The 13,101-nt window shown below is 28.6% G+C and overlaps 5 protein-coding genes across 7 annotated transcripts in view; 2 read left to right on the top strand and 3 right to left on the bottom strand.

Moving 5' to 3' along the window:
* Window positions 1-3,042, bottom strand: part of LOC143193605 (6-phosphofructo-2-kinase/fructose-2,6-bisphosphatase) — a 47,505-nt gene extending 44,463 nt beyond the window's left edge. The window contains exon 1 of the mRNA XM_076399959.1: window positions 2,370-3,042. Coding sequence (XP_076256074.1) covers window positions 2,370-2,523 — 154 coding nt within the window. The 5' untranslated portion in view covers window positions 2,524-3,042. The remainder of the gene's footprint in view (window positions 1-2,369) is intronic.
* A 427-nt stretch (window positions 3,043-3,469) lies between these two features.
* On the top strand, window positions 3,470-5,778 carry Faf2 (Fas-associated factor 2). Its single transcript, XM_076400041.1, has 5 exons — window positions 3,470-4,012; window positions 4,075-4,190; window positions 4,263-4,504; window positions 4,557-4,986; window positions 5,043-5,778. Exons 1-5 carry the CDS (start codon window positions 3,637-3,639, stop codon window positions 5,220-5,222), a joined length of 1,344 nt encoding a protein of 447 aa, XP_076256156.1. The 5' UTR covers window positions 3,470-3,636; the 3' UTR covers window positions 5,223-5,778.
* Window positions 5,779-7,711: 1,933 nt separating this feature from the next.
* On the bottom strand, window positions 7,712-9,516 carry LOC143199138 (U5 small nuclear ribonucleoprotein 40 kDa protein). The gene is made up of 5 exons (XM_076408922.1): window positions 9,078-9,516; window positions 8,887-9,016; window positions 8,451-8,833; window positions 8,158-8,400; window positions 7,712-8,027 (listed from the first exon to the last, which is right to left on the bottom strand). The coding sequence occupies exons 1-5, from the start codon at window positions 9,192-9,194 to the stop codon at window positions 7,851-7,853; spliced, it is 1,050 nt and encodes a 349-aa protein (XP_076265037.1). The 5' UTR covers window positions 9,195-9,516; the 3' UTR covers window positions 7,712-7,850.
* On the top strand, window positions 9,516-10,524 carry LOC143199143 (uncharacterized). 2 transcript variants are annotated; one of them, XM_076408934.1, is made up of 2 exons: window positions 9,516-9,700; window positions 10,090-10,524. In XM_076408934.1, the coding sequence occupies exons 1-2, from the start codon at window positions 9,647-9,649 to the stop codon at window positions 10,390-10,392; spliced, it is 357 nt and encodes a 118-aa protein (XP_076265049.1). In that variant the 5' UTR covers window positions 9,516-9,646; the 3' UTR covers window positions 10,393-10,524. The 2 variants fall into 2 exon arrangements, 1 of the variants encoding a protein (XP_076265049.1); XR_013006364.1 differs by lacking the exon at window positions 10,090-10,524 and adding an exon at window positions 9,796-9,933 and having other exon boundaries at window positions 9,562-9,700.
* Window positions 10,384-13,056, bottom strand: Pif1 (Pif1 DNA helicase). Of its 2 annotated transcripts, XM_076408910.1 has the most exons (9): window positions 12,601-13,056; window positions 12,346-12,549; window positions 12,074-12,291; window positions 11,823-12,016; window positions 11,525-11,765; window positions 11,224-11,474; window positions 11,010-11,163; window positions 10,705-10,891; window positions 10,384-10,640 (listed from the first exon to the last, which is right to left on the bottom strand). In XM_076408910.1, the coding sequence occupies exons 1-9, from the start codon at window positions 12,897-12,899 to the stop codon at window positions 10,460-10,462; spliced, it is 1,929 nt and encodes a 642-aa protein (XP_076265025.1). In that variant the 5' UTR covers window positions 12,900-13,056; the 3' UTR covers window positions 10,384-10,459. The 2 variants fall into 2 exon arrangements, with proteins under 2 accessions (XP_076265025.1, XP_076265015.1); XM_076408900.1 differs by having other exon boundaries at window positions 12,074-12,549; window positions 12,601-13,055.
* Between the last annotated feature and the right edge of the window lie 45 nt (window positions 13,057-13,101).

The raw sequence follows: 13,101 nt of genomic DNA, 5'->3' as shown, positions 1-13,101 counted from the left end.
AACTTCATAGAATCTAAAAGTAAAAGTTTAGAAGACAAATAATGTTCATATTCCATAAGGAATCAATATAATTTTTAATAACCAAGAATAAGTTTTCAGGTAATTTCGTTAATTCATTGTATCCTAGAAGTAATTAATTAGAAATATTGGTAAGTGTTGCCAACCTTCAATTAACGGATAAAAAACAACAAATTAAAGTTACAGACTCTGAAGTAATAAACTGCCCTATCACTGTTACATTTAAAAATCATTGTGTTGAACTTGCTACTAAAATAGTAGTGGTGGAAGTAAAATTACACATTTTATTTAAAATATGGAACTTATAAATAAATATAAATAAAAGATAATTATGGAAGTTTGTACAAAATATATTATTAAGTTATGGGCAAGAACAAAACGTTAGTTATATAATAATAACCAGTGACCAAAAGGAAATGAAGCACTTAGACTTCAATACCGATAGTTTGTTTAAATTTATAATACGTATTTCATATATTTTAGATCGCATTAATCAAAATTTAATTTTAAATCTTTTGGCTCCAACTATGCAAAAAAATAACCAAACAATAATTCTCCAAAACAATTATAATTCCACAATAAATATATATTCTTCTGGGAATAATATTATTTATGAATCACATACAGATTTAATTAATATATTTATCACATTCTAATACCAACTAACACCTTTTATAAAAAAAAGCATAATAAACTTTAAAAATATATAGTTAGCATCCCTTATTTGATCTCAAGATTAGAATTTAACATATGCAATCATGGAATGCCACACATGGAATAAAGCCAAATACACAATATTCCATTAAGCCCATTAGATATTTTTAACAATGATATTTCAACGGTCTAGTTCCATGACTATAAATAAATAACCATAATTACTATATGTTGATAACCTTCATGACAATTTGTTTAAAGAAGTCGCAAGATATTTTTTTAAGACTAGTTAATATCAATTACCAATTTTAGCGGAAACTGTGGTTTCCTTTAAATATTAAAAAATATATTAACGATAATTCAGTTACACAAAATTTCAAAGTAGCTAAATCTAAAGTTCTATAACTAATCTATCATCATTTATTTAGGTTTTGATTTATTGAACCAAAATGAATACTAAAATGGGCATATTGCATAAATGAATGTCTGTTCCTAATTTCCTAAAAAAATATGTTACCAATACCAATAACTCATTAATAAAAAAAATGGTTGTTTTAGAGAAAAATGTTACGCCTCTGGTTATCAAAACCTGTTAATGATCTTCGTAATTTGGACATTTGAGAAGCCCGAAAATCTTAGACTTTAAAAAGGATATAAGAAGTATTCAGGTAAAAAATTTAATAGTTCCCAGGCAAAATATGTATACTGCTTTAGAAGAACATGATATAAAACAGACGATAGCCAGAGATTTATAAAAATATATAACTAAAGGAAATGGATATTTCAATTGTAATTTTCGATTTGAATAAGAAATCTCAATCTATGTAATCGATGAAAGTATTTCCATTAAAAAAAGTATTAAAAATACATCAAAATGTCATGATAAAATGTTAACAAAACCACATTTCTAATTGTTAAGGTAAAAGAAAAGCTTTAAAAAAAAACTTTGAAGTAAAATATTGTGTCATAAACTCTTATCCTAAGAAATCAACCATCAATAATTACGCTCAACTACTAAATAAACATGGTTAAATGAACACTGGTGTCATCATCACTCTAGTCAGCTATCCCAAATGATTATTATATTAAAGTTGCTACAGGTAACTAACATCCTATAGGTTAATTGGGTTACCCTAATGTGTGTTAAATCAGCCTAAAACAACGTATTCACACTGTTAGGCATTATCAAATAAAATATGACTTTACTAGAATGAAAATGAAAATGAGTTAAGGAATAAATTCATATTTGGTCAAAAAATATTTTCTAATTATAATGAATTATATTAACATTAGTAACTTTTAGCTGAAATAAAATATAAGCAAAATAACAATAATCGCGTATCTATATTATTACGTTATATAGAGAAAATCATTCAACTCAACAAGTGGTAAAACTGGTAAATAAAATGAAATGAAAATAAATAATTTGAAGTGTACCAAATTTTGTATGCTAGCAATGTTAATATAAAATTCAGTAAATAATTCGCACTTACTAAAATAAAACGCAACATTAGGTATAAAATGTTAAACATCTTTTATGTTTTCTTGTAGACTACGTCAGTGTCTACTTAGTTTGTTTGTTTGGACCCAAACAACCCAAACACACATTATGTCAAGATAGATGTTATTAGTAGCTAATTTACAAGGTGCTTTCATACAATAACATTATACAATAATTCTGTAATTAAATATCTTACCTTTTGCTTCGAACTCAACTTCCTTTTCTGCAGATAATTTAGATTCCATTTTAGAGGGCTGTCGGTTTATTATATTAGAAAAAGAACACTCTTTACTAGTAGAAACGCAATTTCTATCACTACTATCAGTATCAAAACAACAGTTGTAGTTCATACACACTTTGAAAATAGACTTTTGAATGATAAACAAATGGATAAATTAACAATGAAACAGAAAGGAAACAAACCGAACTAAATTAAAATATATAAAGGATCCTCTGAAAAATGGTCAGACGATGTGTGAATAATGAATTTCTTTAAAATCAGTCTCATTCCAATCCTATATCGGATTTCAGTAGCCAGTGTTGTGCTCTTATGAGGACTCTTTAAAAAAATGTCTTGAATTCCGATGATGGTGACTTTACATCACCAACATTTGATAGCTATTAATAAAACCAACAATGACATGAATTTTTTCTTTTTCAAAACACTGTATCAGACGTGCCGCGCCGAAACAAAACGAGACAATTTGCTCGATAGGCACTATATAGACCTTTCAACACTACTTTGGTTAACTGAACACTACAACTTACTAAGCGCAAACTCAATAATGAGCAGCACCAATGTTTCCATACGGCTTAAAGATCGATGTTTTGAAACGTTGCCACGAGCGTAACTCGGAGGGGGGTGAATAACTCAAAGTTCGAGATAGACAACTTTAAAATTACACATTTACTGAAATTTTACTAGTTGCCTATCTATAAGGCACATGTGTAATTTAATTATCAATTTAACCGATAATAAAATTCATAATCAAATTAAATTTTAGACTGCTGAAAAAAATTGTTAAGTTTGTTAGTAATTTTACATAAACTATTATACTATAACCGTAATTGTTAACCTAACCTGAATTGAACCTTTAAAAACAATATTTAATAAATAAAGATATAATAATAAATAATTTCCTTTTGCAATTTGTTATTATGATACAATTATTTGCCTCAGGTCAAAAATTTATGAAATTTCTTATTTTAATATTAATTCGGAAAAAGATAATTTTGCTTGATAATATAGGAACCTGTATGTCAAAACTTAACATGTTTTTTCCTTGTTTTTGTCTTGTCATATTGTTAGATTGTTCAATTTTACTAGTGGTGATGTGACGTTTTGAGTTTTTGAAATCGTTTCTATTAACCATTGGGAATTCCTATTATTTTTTATATTTTTCAATGCATTAGCTAAATACCGTTTTCAGTAATTTTTTCCGAAATTTCTTAAATTATTGAAAATGGATTATCACAGTGAAAACGGAGGTCTTGGTTTGACGACAGACCAAACTGAGAAAGTTTTACAATTTCAAGACCTCACCGGTATTGAAGATATAACAATATGTAGGGATGTTTTACAACGGCACCAGTGGAATTTAGAAGTTGCGGTACAGGAACAATTAAATATTCGTGAAGGCAGGCCTTCTGTGTATGCATCAGAATCCAGACCTCCTGTGATAGTTAATGATCTTTTGGGACAACTAATATATTTTGCACCACCGGCAGATGGTTCTGGATCTGGTATCAGAAGATTTTTTAAAGCTTTTGTTGGCTTTATGTGGAATGTTTGTTATAATACTCTCGTAACCGTTTTACATATAACGAAAAGGCTGTTAGGTAAATTTATTCTATTATATGTAGCTATATATACGTTTTGGTGTTAATTCTGAGTAATATAGGTTTAGAATATAGACCAAGAACAGATCCTCTTCAAGAAGTGCTAGAATTTGTTCAGGTATATGAAGAAAAATATGGACAAGACCATCCTGTATTTTATCAAGGCACATTTTCACAGGTATTTTATTTATATAATTGATATTTTTATTATTTAATTAGGTAATTCCTTAATGTATTTCTATGTTTCTAGGTTTTAAATGATGCAAAACGTGAATTAAGGTTTCTAGCTGTATATCTTCATGATCCAGACACTCCCGATACTGAATTGTTTTGTAGAAAAACACTTAATGATCCTGAAGTAGTAAGATATATTAATAATAACTTTCTATTCTGGGCATGTTCAACAAAATCAGAAGAAGGTAGAAATACAACAAATGCCCTTAGGGCAGGCTATCCTCCTTATGTGGCAATTTTAGTTCTGAAGGCCAATAGGTTGTAAAATATTTTAGTTATTTTATAAAATTTTGATTTATCCAATTTTTAGAATGACCATTGTTGGGCGTCTTCAAGGATTTTCTGATGCCTCTTTATTTCTACAGAGAATGAGGACTGTCGTTAGTGAATTTGAAATAAATTTAGTCAGTGCCAGAGCTGATAGATTTGAACAGAGTATTAATAGATCTATCAGACAACATCAAGATGAAGCATTTTTAGAAAGTTTAAGAGCTGATCAAGAAAAGGAAAGATTAAGAGAAGAAAAAAAGAGGGCTGAGGAGGAAGAAAGAAAGAGACTGGAAATTGAAGCTAAGGAGGAAGAAGAAAGGAGAGAAGCCCTTCAGAGAGAAAAAATTGAATCAGTTGATAAGGTCCCTCCTGAACCAGATGTTGGTCACCCTGATGCAGTTCATGTTGTTTTTAAATTGCCTTCAGGAAGTCGATTAGAAAGGAGATTTTTGAAGTCACACTCACTTGAGGTAGATATTATTTAGTCTTTTCTATTAAAAATATTCTGATATTTAAAATATTACAGCATGTATTCTACTTTGTGTTCTGTCATCCCAATTCCCCAGACTACTTTGAGATAACTACCAACTTTCCAAAAAGGGTGTTAAATTGTCGCCCTGGTAATGAAAGGGATAGAGTTTTGACATTAGAACAAGCGGGTTTAAAAAATAGAGAAGTGCTATTTATAAATGATTTAGATGCATAATTTGTCACTATTAATATTTGACTTTCAAGATACCACATTATTACAATATTAAAAAGGAGAAAACAAAAATTTTTATGATATAGAAAAGTTTTTGTATTTTCTTTAATAAATGTGATATATCTAAGAACATTCATGATTTATGCAGTTGAACTTGGATTATTATTTTTTCCCCAAAATTTTTAGAATAATAAAACCTTCTCATTGAAGGGTTAAAAATAATAGATAAACATCATATATTTTCTTATGAAACATTTAATATGTAAAATATTTTAGTTTCCATACAAAATCATAGCATCTAAGAAAAATCTGCGGTTATAAGAAATTAAATATATTGACTTTGGAATAAAAAATATGTTATTTTTAAATAGTTGGCTTATATTTAAGTATTGTGATTTCCTAGGTATATTGTTAAGTAGAATTAGTTAATAGCATTTATTTAGCACAAACATTTTGTATTTCCCACGTCCTTTATCTTTAAGGACCAAAAGATATTTTTAATAAAATATTTCCGTTACATTTGTATATAATATGTAAACATTAAAATTTTTGTTGTTTATTATAGTGTTTACTTCAATCATATTTACTTTATAAAATACTTTCATTCATAGTCTTTATTGTATGAATGCTATAAATTAGATACCTAATTTTAATAAAATGTTTATGGAATTATATAATTTCTATACTTATACAACAAAAGGTCAAGAATCAAGAGTACCGATAACATTTGACGTTATTATTGTTTAATAACTTAGGCCTGTGCGATGCCTAAAAAACAGTTTGTTAAATATTCTACAATCTGTTCTGTAGTATTAACATGCGAGGTGGAAAGAACATTTTGCCTAACTGGCCATAAAATCATGTTAGGTTTATTCTCAAGTTAATTCTCTTAAGTAATCCTGCAATGTTTCTTAAATACAATATTATTTATATTTGACAAACTAATATAATATATTCGATAGATAACATACACATCGCCTGATATACAATTTACCTAAAATATTACATAGTACTTAAGCATTATAAGTTTATTAAAATTGCATATATTATATGCATTATAACATTTGTTAAAATGTTATACTATGTTGTCTCTTGATTGGATAATTATTTTGAATTATTTACTTATTCCTATTCACCTACAGTTTACACACTGTCACAAATGAGCTTTTTTGTTTCCAAAGTGCACAGTGCAGAATTATGTTTATTTTTAATCCAAAACCTACCCCAACCGAAATGTTCATTGCCTAAAATGAATATAATAATACGCAGCAGTTTAAATAGAAATTGTTATCGGAATTTTATAATAGACTGAAGGTGAAGTGTGGAGCAAAATACCGAGGAAACTAATACAGTATATTACTATACGTTGTACGAAACCAAAATTTAAAGATAGAACTGCCATAGAACAATCTACCCAATTTTCCTAGTCATATATGATTTAAGAGAGGCTTTAAAGCGTTACAGCAGAATTAAATACAAACTTTGTGGACCCAATGCTTCAGCCCAGTTCATATACAACGATGGAAAATAAGATCGGTAGATGAATAGTAATTGTTCAGGCGTTGACTTTGTGGCTCAAACACATCTTGAGTCTGAGGTGTTGAGAAAATAGTAATATTGTCGAGAAATAATCAAATCAAATTGTCAAAAGATCTGTCCAATTTCCTTAGCCATATATGATTTAAAAGAAGCTTTCTGAATTAATCGAAAACCGATGATCGAGAATTGAGGAACTAACAAACGATACATCGACAAAATTACTTTATGGTAAAATTAATAAATTTTAAACTCGGAATCTATTAACTTCATCCGCCACTTTGTAAGGGTAGAAAACCAAAGGTCAAATGGCAGGATAATGAGAGTAAAAAACGAGATTACATTGATAGATAATGGCACCATCAATTTGTTATAATTAGTTAGCAAACACAATCAAATCTTAAATATATATATATCCTTAAAAGTCAAATTTCATAATTTGGAAGCAATAGAGTTCACGTTGTTTCGCTCCTACGGTTTTCTTGATAAGGAACTCTACATGAAGATTCGGCACAAATTTTGGTGCACTTCTTAATTAAAGTCTCTAGCTTCGCATATACTGCCAATTAAGTTTTTGCCTATTGAGTTCAACTCAATTTAGTCTGTATATATATTAAATGATATATGTTAAACATGCACATAGCCCAATATCATATACCAAATTGATAAAAAGTGGAAAAACATTTAGTGGTTAGCTAAATTCTCTTTCAGTCTGATATCAACCGGCTATAGAAGAAAGCTTAAACCTTTGGAATATTCCAGTTACCATATAGTTATTCACTGAGTAAAGTAGTTAATATCGAATCTATGCAGAACTATTATATCTGCAGAAAAAAATTACAATTCATAGTGTTTACTATGTAATAATACATTAATTATTATTAATTTATATAACTGTTAGCATTAATTTGTTTAATATTTCAGTAAGAATAGGAACAGATTTATAAAAAAAAGCATTTTAAAAATCTAATTACTTTATTAATACTATTATCTAAAGAGTTGATAAAAATATATTTAGATGTAATTTCAGGATAGGCTTGTGTTAAAAATCCTTTTTATTATGATTGAGAAACATATTTTTTTAATGTTTAAGTATTACTCAATTTCTCCCAAGTAAATCATTTTATCACTTCCAACAGATGCTACAATGGGCTCATTTGGATGAAAAGCAACACTGTTAACACAACCAGTATGTCCTGGCAATTTGTATATTATTCTTCTTGATGTTGTGTCCCAAATATATACAAATCTATCAGCAGAACCACCACTGACCTACAAATTATATCTTAATTCAATCACAGTGGTACAATACTAATACAACTGATAAAAGGTTACTAGTAAGAATATTTAAGCTTAAAATTAAATCTTAAAAGCATGAGCACATTTAAGCTCCCTTATTTACCTTATTTCCATCTGGTGACCATGCACATCTTAATAAATTTTTTTCAAAATTATGTTGATGCCCACTAAATACTTTGACACATCTTTCAACAGGTGCAAATGGCCGTACATCCCATATTCTTAGTGTATTATCCATTGAATTACTTAGCAGATAAGAACCATCTGCACTTAAAGATAATCCTGTGATTGTATCAGTATGCCCTTTCATAGTATAGATTACCTCTTTCTTCCTAACATCCCATACCTAAAAGAAGCATTCTGGAGTCTAAATAATAATAAAATTTAATCATCTACTTTTATATCGTTATCTATGCCTCCACTAAAAACTTGCTCTGCAGTGTCATTGAAACTAACTGCTGTTGTTTGATATACAGTATTCATAGTTATTGTTGGTTGCTTCTTTCTTTGATCCCAAATCCTAACTGTGCTGTCATCTCCTCCTGATACCATTAATTGCGGGCCTCGCCTAGCTCCTTGTATACAATTGACAAAGGTATTATGACCTTTATATTTTCTGACTCTTTCCCCTGTTACAACATCCCACAATCCTAAAGTATAATCTGTAGATGCTGTAATAATATTTGAACCATCAGGAGTGAAATGTAATTCCATTACAGCCCCAGTATGGCCTGTCATAACTGAAAGATTTTCACATTCTCCATATACACTCCATAAAACTAAAACAAAATTATAAATTAAATATAAAACAACACAAGTATACTGTACATACAAATTTTTCTATCAAAACCTGATGTTGCAAAATATTGACCTTCTGGATGAAAATCTACAGTGAATATTTCCCCTTCATGTCCCTCACATACCATAATAGGGGCAAAAAGATTAGAAGTCCTGGCAGGAGCCTAAATAAGTGTTATATACAATGGTTTTTTTAATAATAAACTCATATTTTATTTTACATACCGGCTGAAGTTGAGAAACTTGTTTATTTTTACTGGTAGTAGCCAACTCATTTTTTGATTTTTTTTGAACAGGTACAAGTGCTGAATCCTCAGCTTTTCTCTTACTTTCTATTACCATTTTTGTTACTGCCACAAAATATAGAGAATATTCCTCTAATTTGCGATTACTACTTTAAATATATAACTAATATTTAATACCTAACCATTACCTAACCTACTTCATAGAAAATGTCTATTTACTATTAAAATCAAAACACTTTTTGAAGGAATTAATGATTTAGAAGATAATTATATTTCAAAAATAAGTAAGAACTGACTTGAATGAATTGTTGAAATAAAACAACTTTTTCATAAAACACAGCAATAAGAACATAATTATAAAATTAATTTATAAATATTAGATATATCGACATATATAAATCATATATAAAAAATGCTATGTAGGTTATCTGTGGGTTATACATTCAAAATACTTTGTTATAATTGTTTACTATTCTTAATAGCCTATTAAAGTGATTACAATTTTATACTGGTTTTTGTTAATATTAATAGTTTCAATTAATAGTAATTATGAAGACTACATCCAAAGAACGGATATCTTCCAACATACGATCTGTTATAAATGTAAGTATTTAAATAATTTAGAAATATAATATAATTTTAAAATCTAATAGGATTGTCAGTGTTATGCTTTGAATTAGTAAATTACATATTTACAGGATTAAAGAATATAAACATTAGTACATAATGGAATTATCAGATATCAACATCACTACGAGGAAAAATTCTTGCCATCTTAATTTAACTAATATTAATGAAAATTCTGCAACATCGATGGAATATTTACAAAAGCAATATAATTACTTACAGTTAGAATTTGAAATTTTAGAGGATAAAGTTAAGAACCAAGAATGTTTTTTACAGGAATTAAAGAAAGAAAATTCATTCTTAAATTCTGCTTTAGAAAAGCTTTATAAGTAATTCCAATGTTAGTAGTAGTTTGTATATTTTAGAAGAAGAAAAGAAGATCTACAAAGAAAGAAATCAATACTGAAAATTCTTCTGATGATGATATACCATTAAATCAGCTAAAAACCCAATTTGCAACAGGAGATTCTCAAAACTATTTGAATTTACAAAGCAAACAAGAGGGTTATAACAATATAGTTGACCTTGATAAAAATTTGCTAAAAAGGAAGATTGAATATTTGTTAAACAAGTATGACCAATTAAAGAGTAGAAGTATTAATTTGGATAAGGAAATTAAAATATTGGAAAATGTAAATATGGAATTAAAATATAAGGTGTTTATGTAAATAAAATTTATTGTATAATTTATCTATATGAAAATAAGTAAAAAAATACATTCAGTCAATTTATTACTTAACATATGTTCATTAGAGGTTTTTCCATCATAAGTTTGGACTTAAATATAGACTTCTTTTTGATATTATCTTTTTTTCTTTCCATATGTTTATTAATAGGTCCTAAAGGAATATATTTATAATTATCTAATGTTTTGTAAAAAGTTAATACATCTGGATTTGCCCATACTTGACTAGACCTACGAAAATATTTGTGTGAGATTATTGCAATTTTAGTGATTAAATTTCTTAATGTTTGCTTACTTGAAATCTAAAACCCTTAAAGTCTCCAAACTTTGAGCCCTGCTTAAAGCAACATATGCTTGACCTGCCTCAAATACTCGCCCTAATGACATTTCTACACAATCTAATGTTAAGCCTTGTGACTTATGTATTGAAAATGCCCAAGCCAGCTTTAAAGGCACTTGTTTTCTTGTCAGTGAAGCTCCACCTATAGGGATGAAATATAATGAAAATATGTTTGCAGTTTGTCCGACAAGAACAGGTATAGTTTGTATCACCCCATTAGTACAGTTATAAGACGTAATTTTAGTATTAATATATTATACCTGCAGTTTTTACAATCCACTTCTCTTGCTGTGCTAAATACTCTTTTTTGTTACGAAACTGAACAACTGGAAGACCATCTCTGAAACTCTTAACTACTCCTCTGGCACCATTAACAAGGCCTGCAGTTATATTGATATTTTTAAGTAACATTACCTAAAAATTACCTAACTATATATGCTTCTCATCCAATAATACTTATAGATATATAATTACTTGAGCACCAATTTTTAATTCAAGTTTATCAGGAACGGGAGTTTGTTGATTCAATTGTTTAGTAGTTCCAGGAATAGAATCCTGAGCTTCAAATGTTTTTGAAATTCCTTCTAAAGCTTTTAATTTAGATTCATTTATAATATCTGCATCTGCTGTATGAGAGCAAAGCCTTGTAGCTAATATACCATCACCTTCTATTTTTTGTTTTGAGGTTGCTGAAAGGATATTGATGACATCTTCATCAACCTTGCCTGAAATAATTATTTTAATTTAGATAGCCAAATGAAATAAGTTTTTTTACCTAATCTAATTTTATTTAAAATGTCAATAAATCTATTGTCAGTTTGCCTATGAACTTTTTTTAACTCAAATGTATGGAGTAAACAAGTTTCCCAAGCATTTGTTTGAAAACAAAACTTTGGAGATGCTTTTTTATCCCCTGGGCGTGGTTTACTAACTGGAGGTAACTGGAAAAAGTCCCCACACAAAATTAATTGAATACCACCAAATGGTTTGTCATTTCTCCTTATTTTTCTTGCCACCTAGGTATTGTAATAGTTAATTATATGTGAGATAAATAATGTCTTATTTCATGATACCTGTTCAATTTTCTGAAAATATGCTCCATCAACCATTGATATTTCGTCAATAATAAGATGCTTACATTTTCTCCAAATAGATACAGTAGGTGGTTTTGATGCCATTTCAATAGACCTCTCAAGAGTTGCTTCTCCTCCACCTATGCCAGCAAATTGATGCAAAGTAATTCCACCAATATGACATGCTGCTACTCCTTTATGAAAATAATAACATTTAAAAATTAGTGGAAATATTACATGTAATAAAATACCTGTTGATGCTGTTGCTACAGTAACATCAGGTGGTAAAGCTCCAATAATTTTTTTTAATAAATAACTTTTTCCTGTTCCTGCACTTCCAGTAAAAAATATATTTTTTCCTGACAAACATGCATCCATTACTTCTTTTTGTTCAATATCTAATTGTTCATTTGGAATAGGCGTACCAGCATATAATTTTTTTGCTGCAGGTGCCTTTTCATTGCTATTTCTATAAATATATTTGAAATGTAAATGAATCTCAATAACTTTATATTTTACTAACCTTTCTAGTTTTCTCTTCTTCCCAGCTAATGGTGAAGGAGTTGTATCTGTCGATCTAGATGCTTTATTGGCAGCTTTTTCCATTTCAAAATTTGTAATAGGGGAGATTTCTTCAAATTTATTTGGCCGATGACCAAGAAGCTGTTCTCTGAGAGGTTTATTTGTTTTTTGTGCCTTTTCCCCTGTCATTTTCACAAACATAGTCCTAATATAGAGAATAAAATAAATCACTCTACATTAACTAACAAATAAATACCTTAAGAAAGACAACAACTGTCCTGGTGGAGCATTTGATAAATACAGTGTAGCATTGTCATCTAAAAATTTAATTGAAGCTTTTCCTTCACCCATGAACTTTTTATGTACATTAATAGATTTTAATTTAAGTTTTATAGGGGCTATTTTCTCGGCGACTATTTCAATAAAAATGTCACGACTATCACTGCGAATTAGCCTTAAATTGGATTTTTTTGTTGATAGTTTTCTTTGAATAATACCTTGTTTATTCATCCACTCAATATTAGTTTCACAGCATAGAAAAGCTTCATTGTTCATTTTAATTAAAATAGTAGATAGTGATAAAATATGTTTAAAAGAAAAATTACAGGAATAACAATTTTGAAATAGAAAAGCCCTATTAAACTGTTTTCGTCTTAAACAATTTTTACGCTAAATCATAAACTTTATTTCAATTTGACAGATCATAACTGTAAACTGTGGTTTAAATGTAAGTATTTTGGTACATATAAACTACTGC

This window comes from Rhynchophorus ferrugineus, unplaced genomic scaffold (genome assembly GCF_030347505.1).
Source record: "Rhynchophorus ferrugineus isolate W39M unplaced genomic scaffold, kcgeb_rfMv2 rfM1, whole genome shotgun sequence".
Taxonomy (NCBI): Eukaryota; Metazoa; Arthropoda; class Insecta; order Coleoptera; family Curculionidae; genus Rhynchophorus; species Rhynchophorus ferrugineus.
This window is presented reverse-complemented; position numbering and strand designations above follow the sequence as displayed.

Excerpts from the sequence above, each read along its gene's own strand:
- LOC143199143 (XM_076408934.1), top strand. The coding sequence starts at position 9,647 with ATGAAGACTACATCCAAAGAACGGATATCTTCCAACATACGATCTGTT. Across the intron at positions 9,701-10,089 it reads ACATACGATCTGTTATAAAT|AAGAAGAAAAGAAGATCTAC; the intron begins GTAAGTATTTAA and ends TGTATATTTTAG.
- Faf2 (XM_076400041.1), top strand. The coding sequence starts at position 3,637 with ATGGATTATCACAGTGAAAACGGAGGTCTTGGTTTGACGACAGACCAA. Across the intron at positions 4,191-4,262 it reads ATCAAGGCACATTTTCACAG|GTTTTAAATGATGCAAAACG; the intron begins GTATTTTATTTA and ends CTATGTTTCTAG. Across the intron at positions 4,987-5,042 it reads TGAAGTCACACTCACTTGAG|CATGTATTCTACTTTGTGTT; the intron begins GTAGATATTATT and ends AAAATATTACAG.
- LOC143199138 (XM_076408922.1), bottom strand. The coding sequence starts at position 9,194 with ATGGTAATAGAAAGTAAGAGAAAAGCTGAGGATTCAGCACTTGTACCT. Across the intron at positions 9,017-9,077 it reads AAGTTTCTCAACTTCAGCCG|GCTCCTGCCAGGACTTCTAA; the intron begins GTATGTAAAATA and ends ACACTTATTTAG. Across the intron at positions 8,028-8,157 it reads GGTCACCAGATGGAAATAAG|GTCAGTGGTGGTTCTGCTGA; the intron begins GTAAATAAGGGA and ends TATAATTTGTAG.
- Pif1 (XM_076408900.1), bottom strand. The coding sequence starts at position 12,899 with ATGAACAATGAAGCTTTTCTATGCTGTGAAACTAATATTGAGTGGATG. Across the intron at positions 12,550-12,600 it reads CAGTTGTTGTCTTTCTTAAG|GACTATGTTTGTGAAAATGA; the intron begins GTATTTATTTGT and ends TCTCTATATTAG. Across the intron at positions 10,892-11,009 it reads GTGGATTGTAAAAACTGCAG|GTGGAGCTTCACTGACAAGA; the intron begins GTATAATATATT and ends TCATCCCTATAG.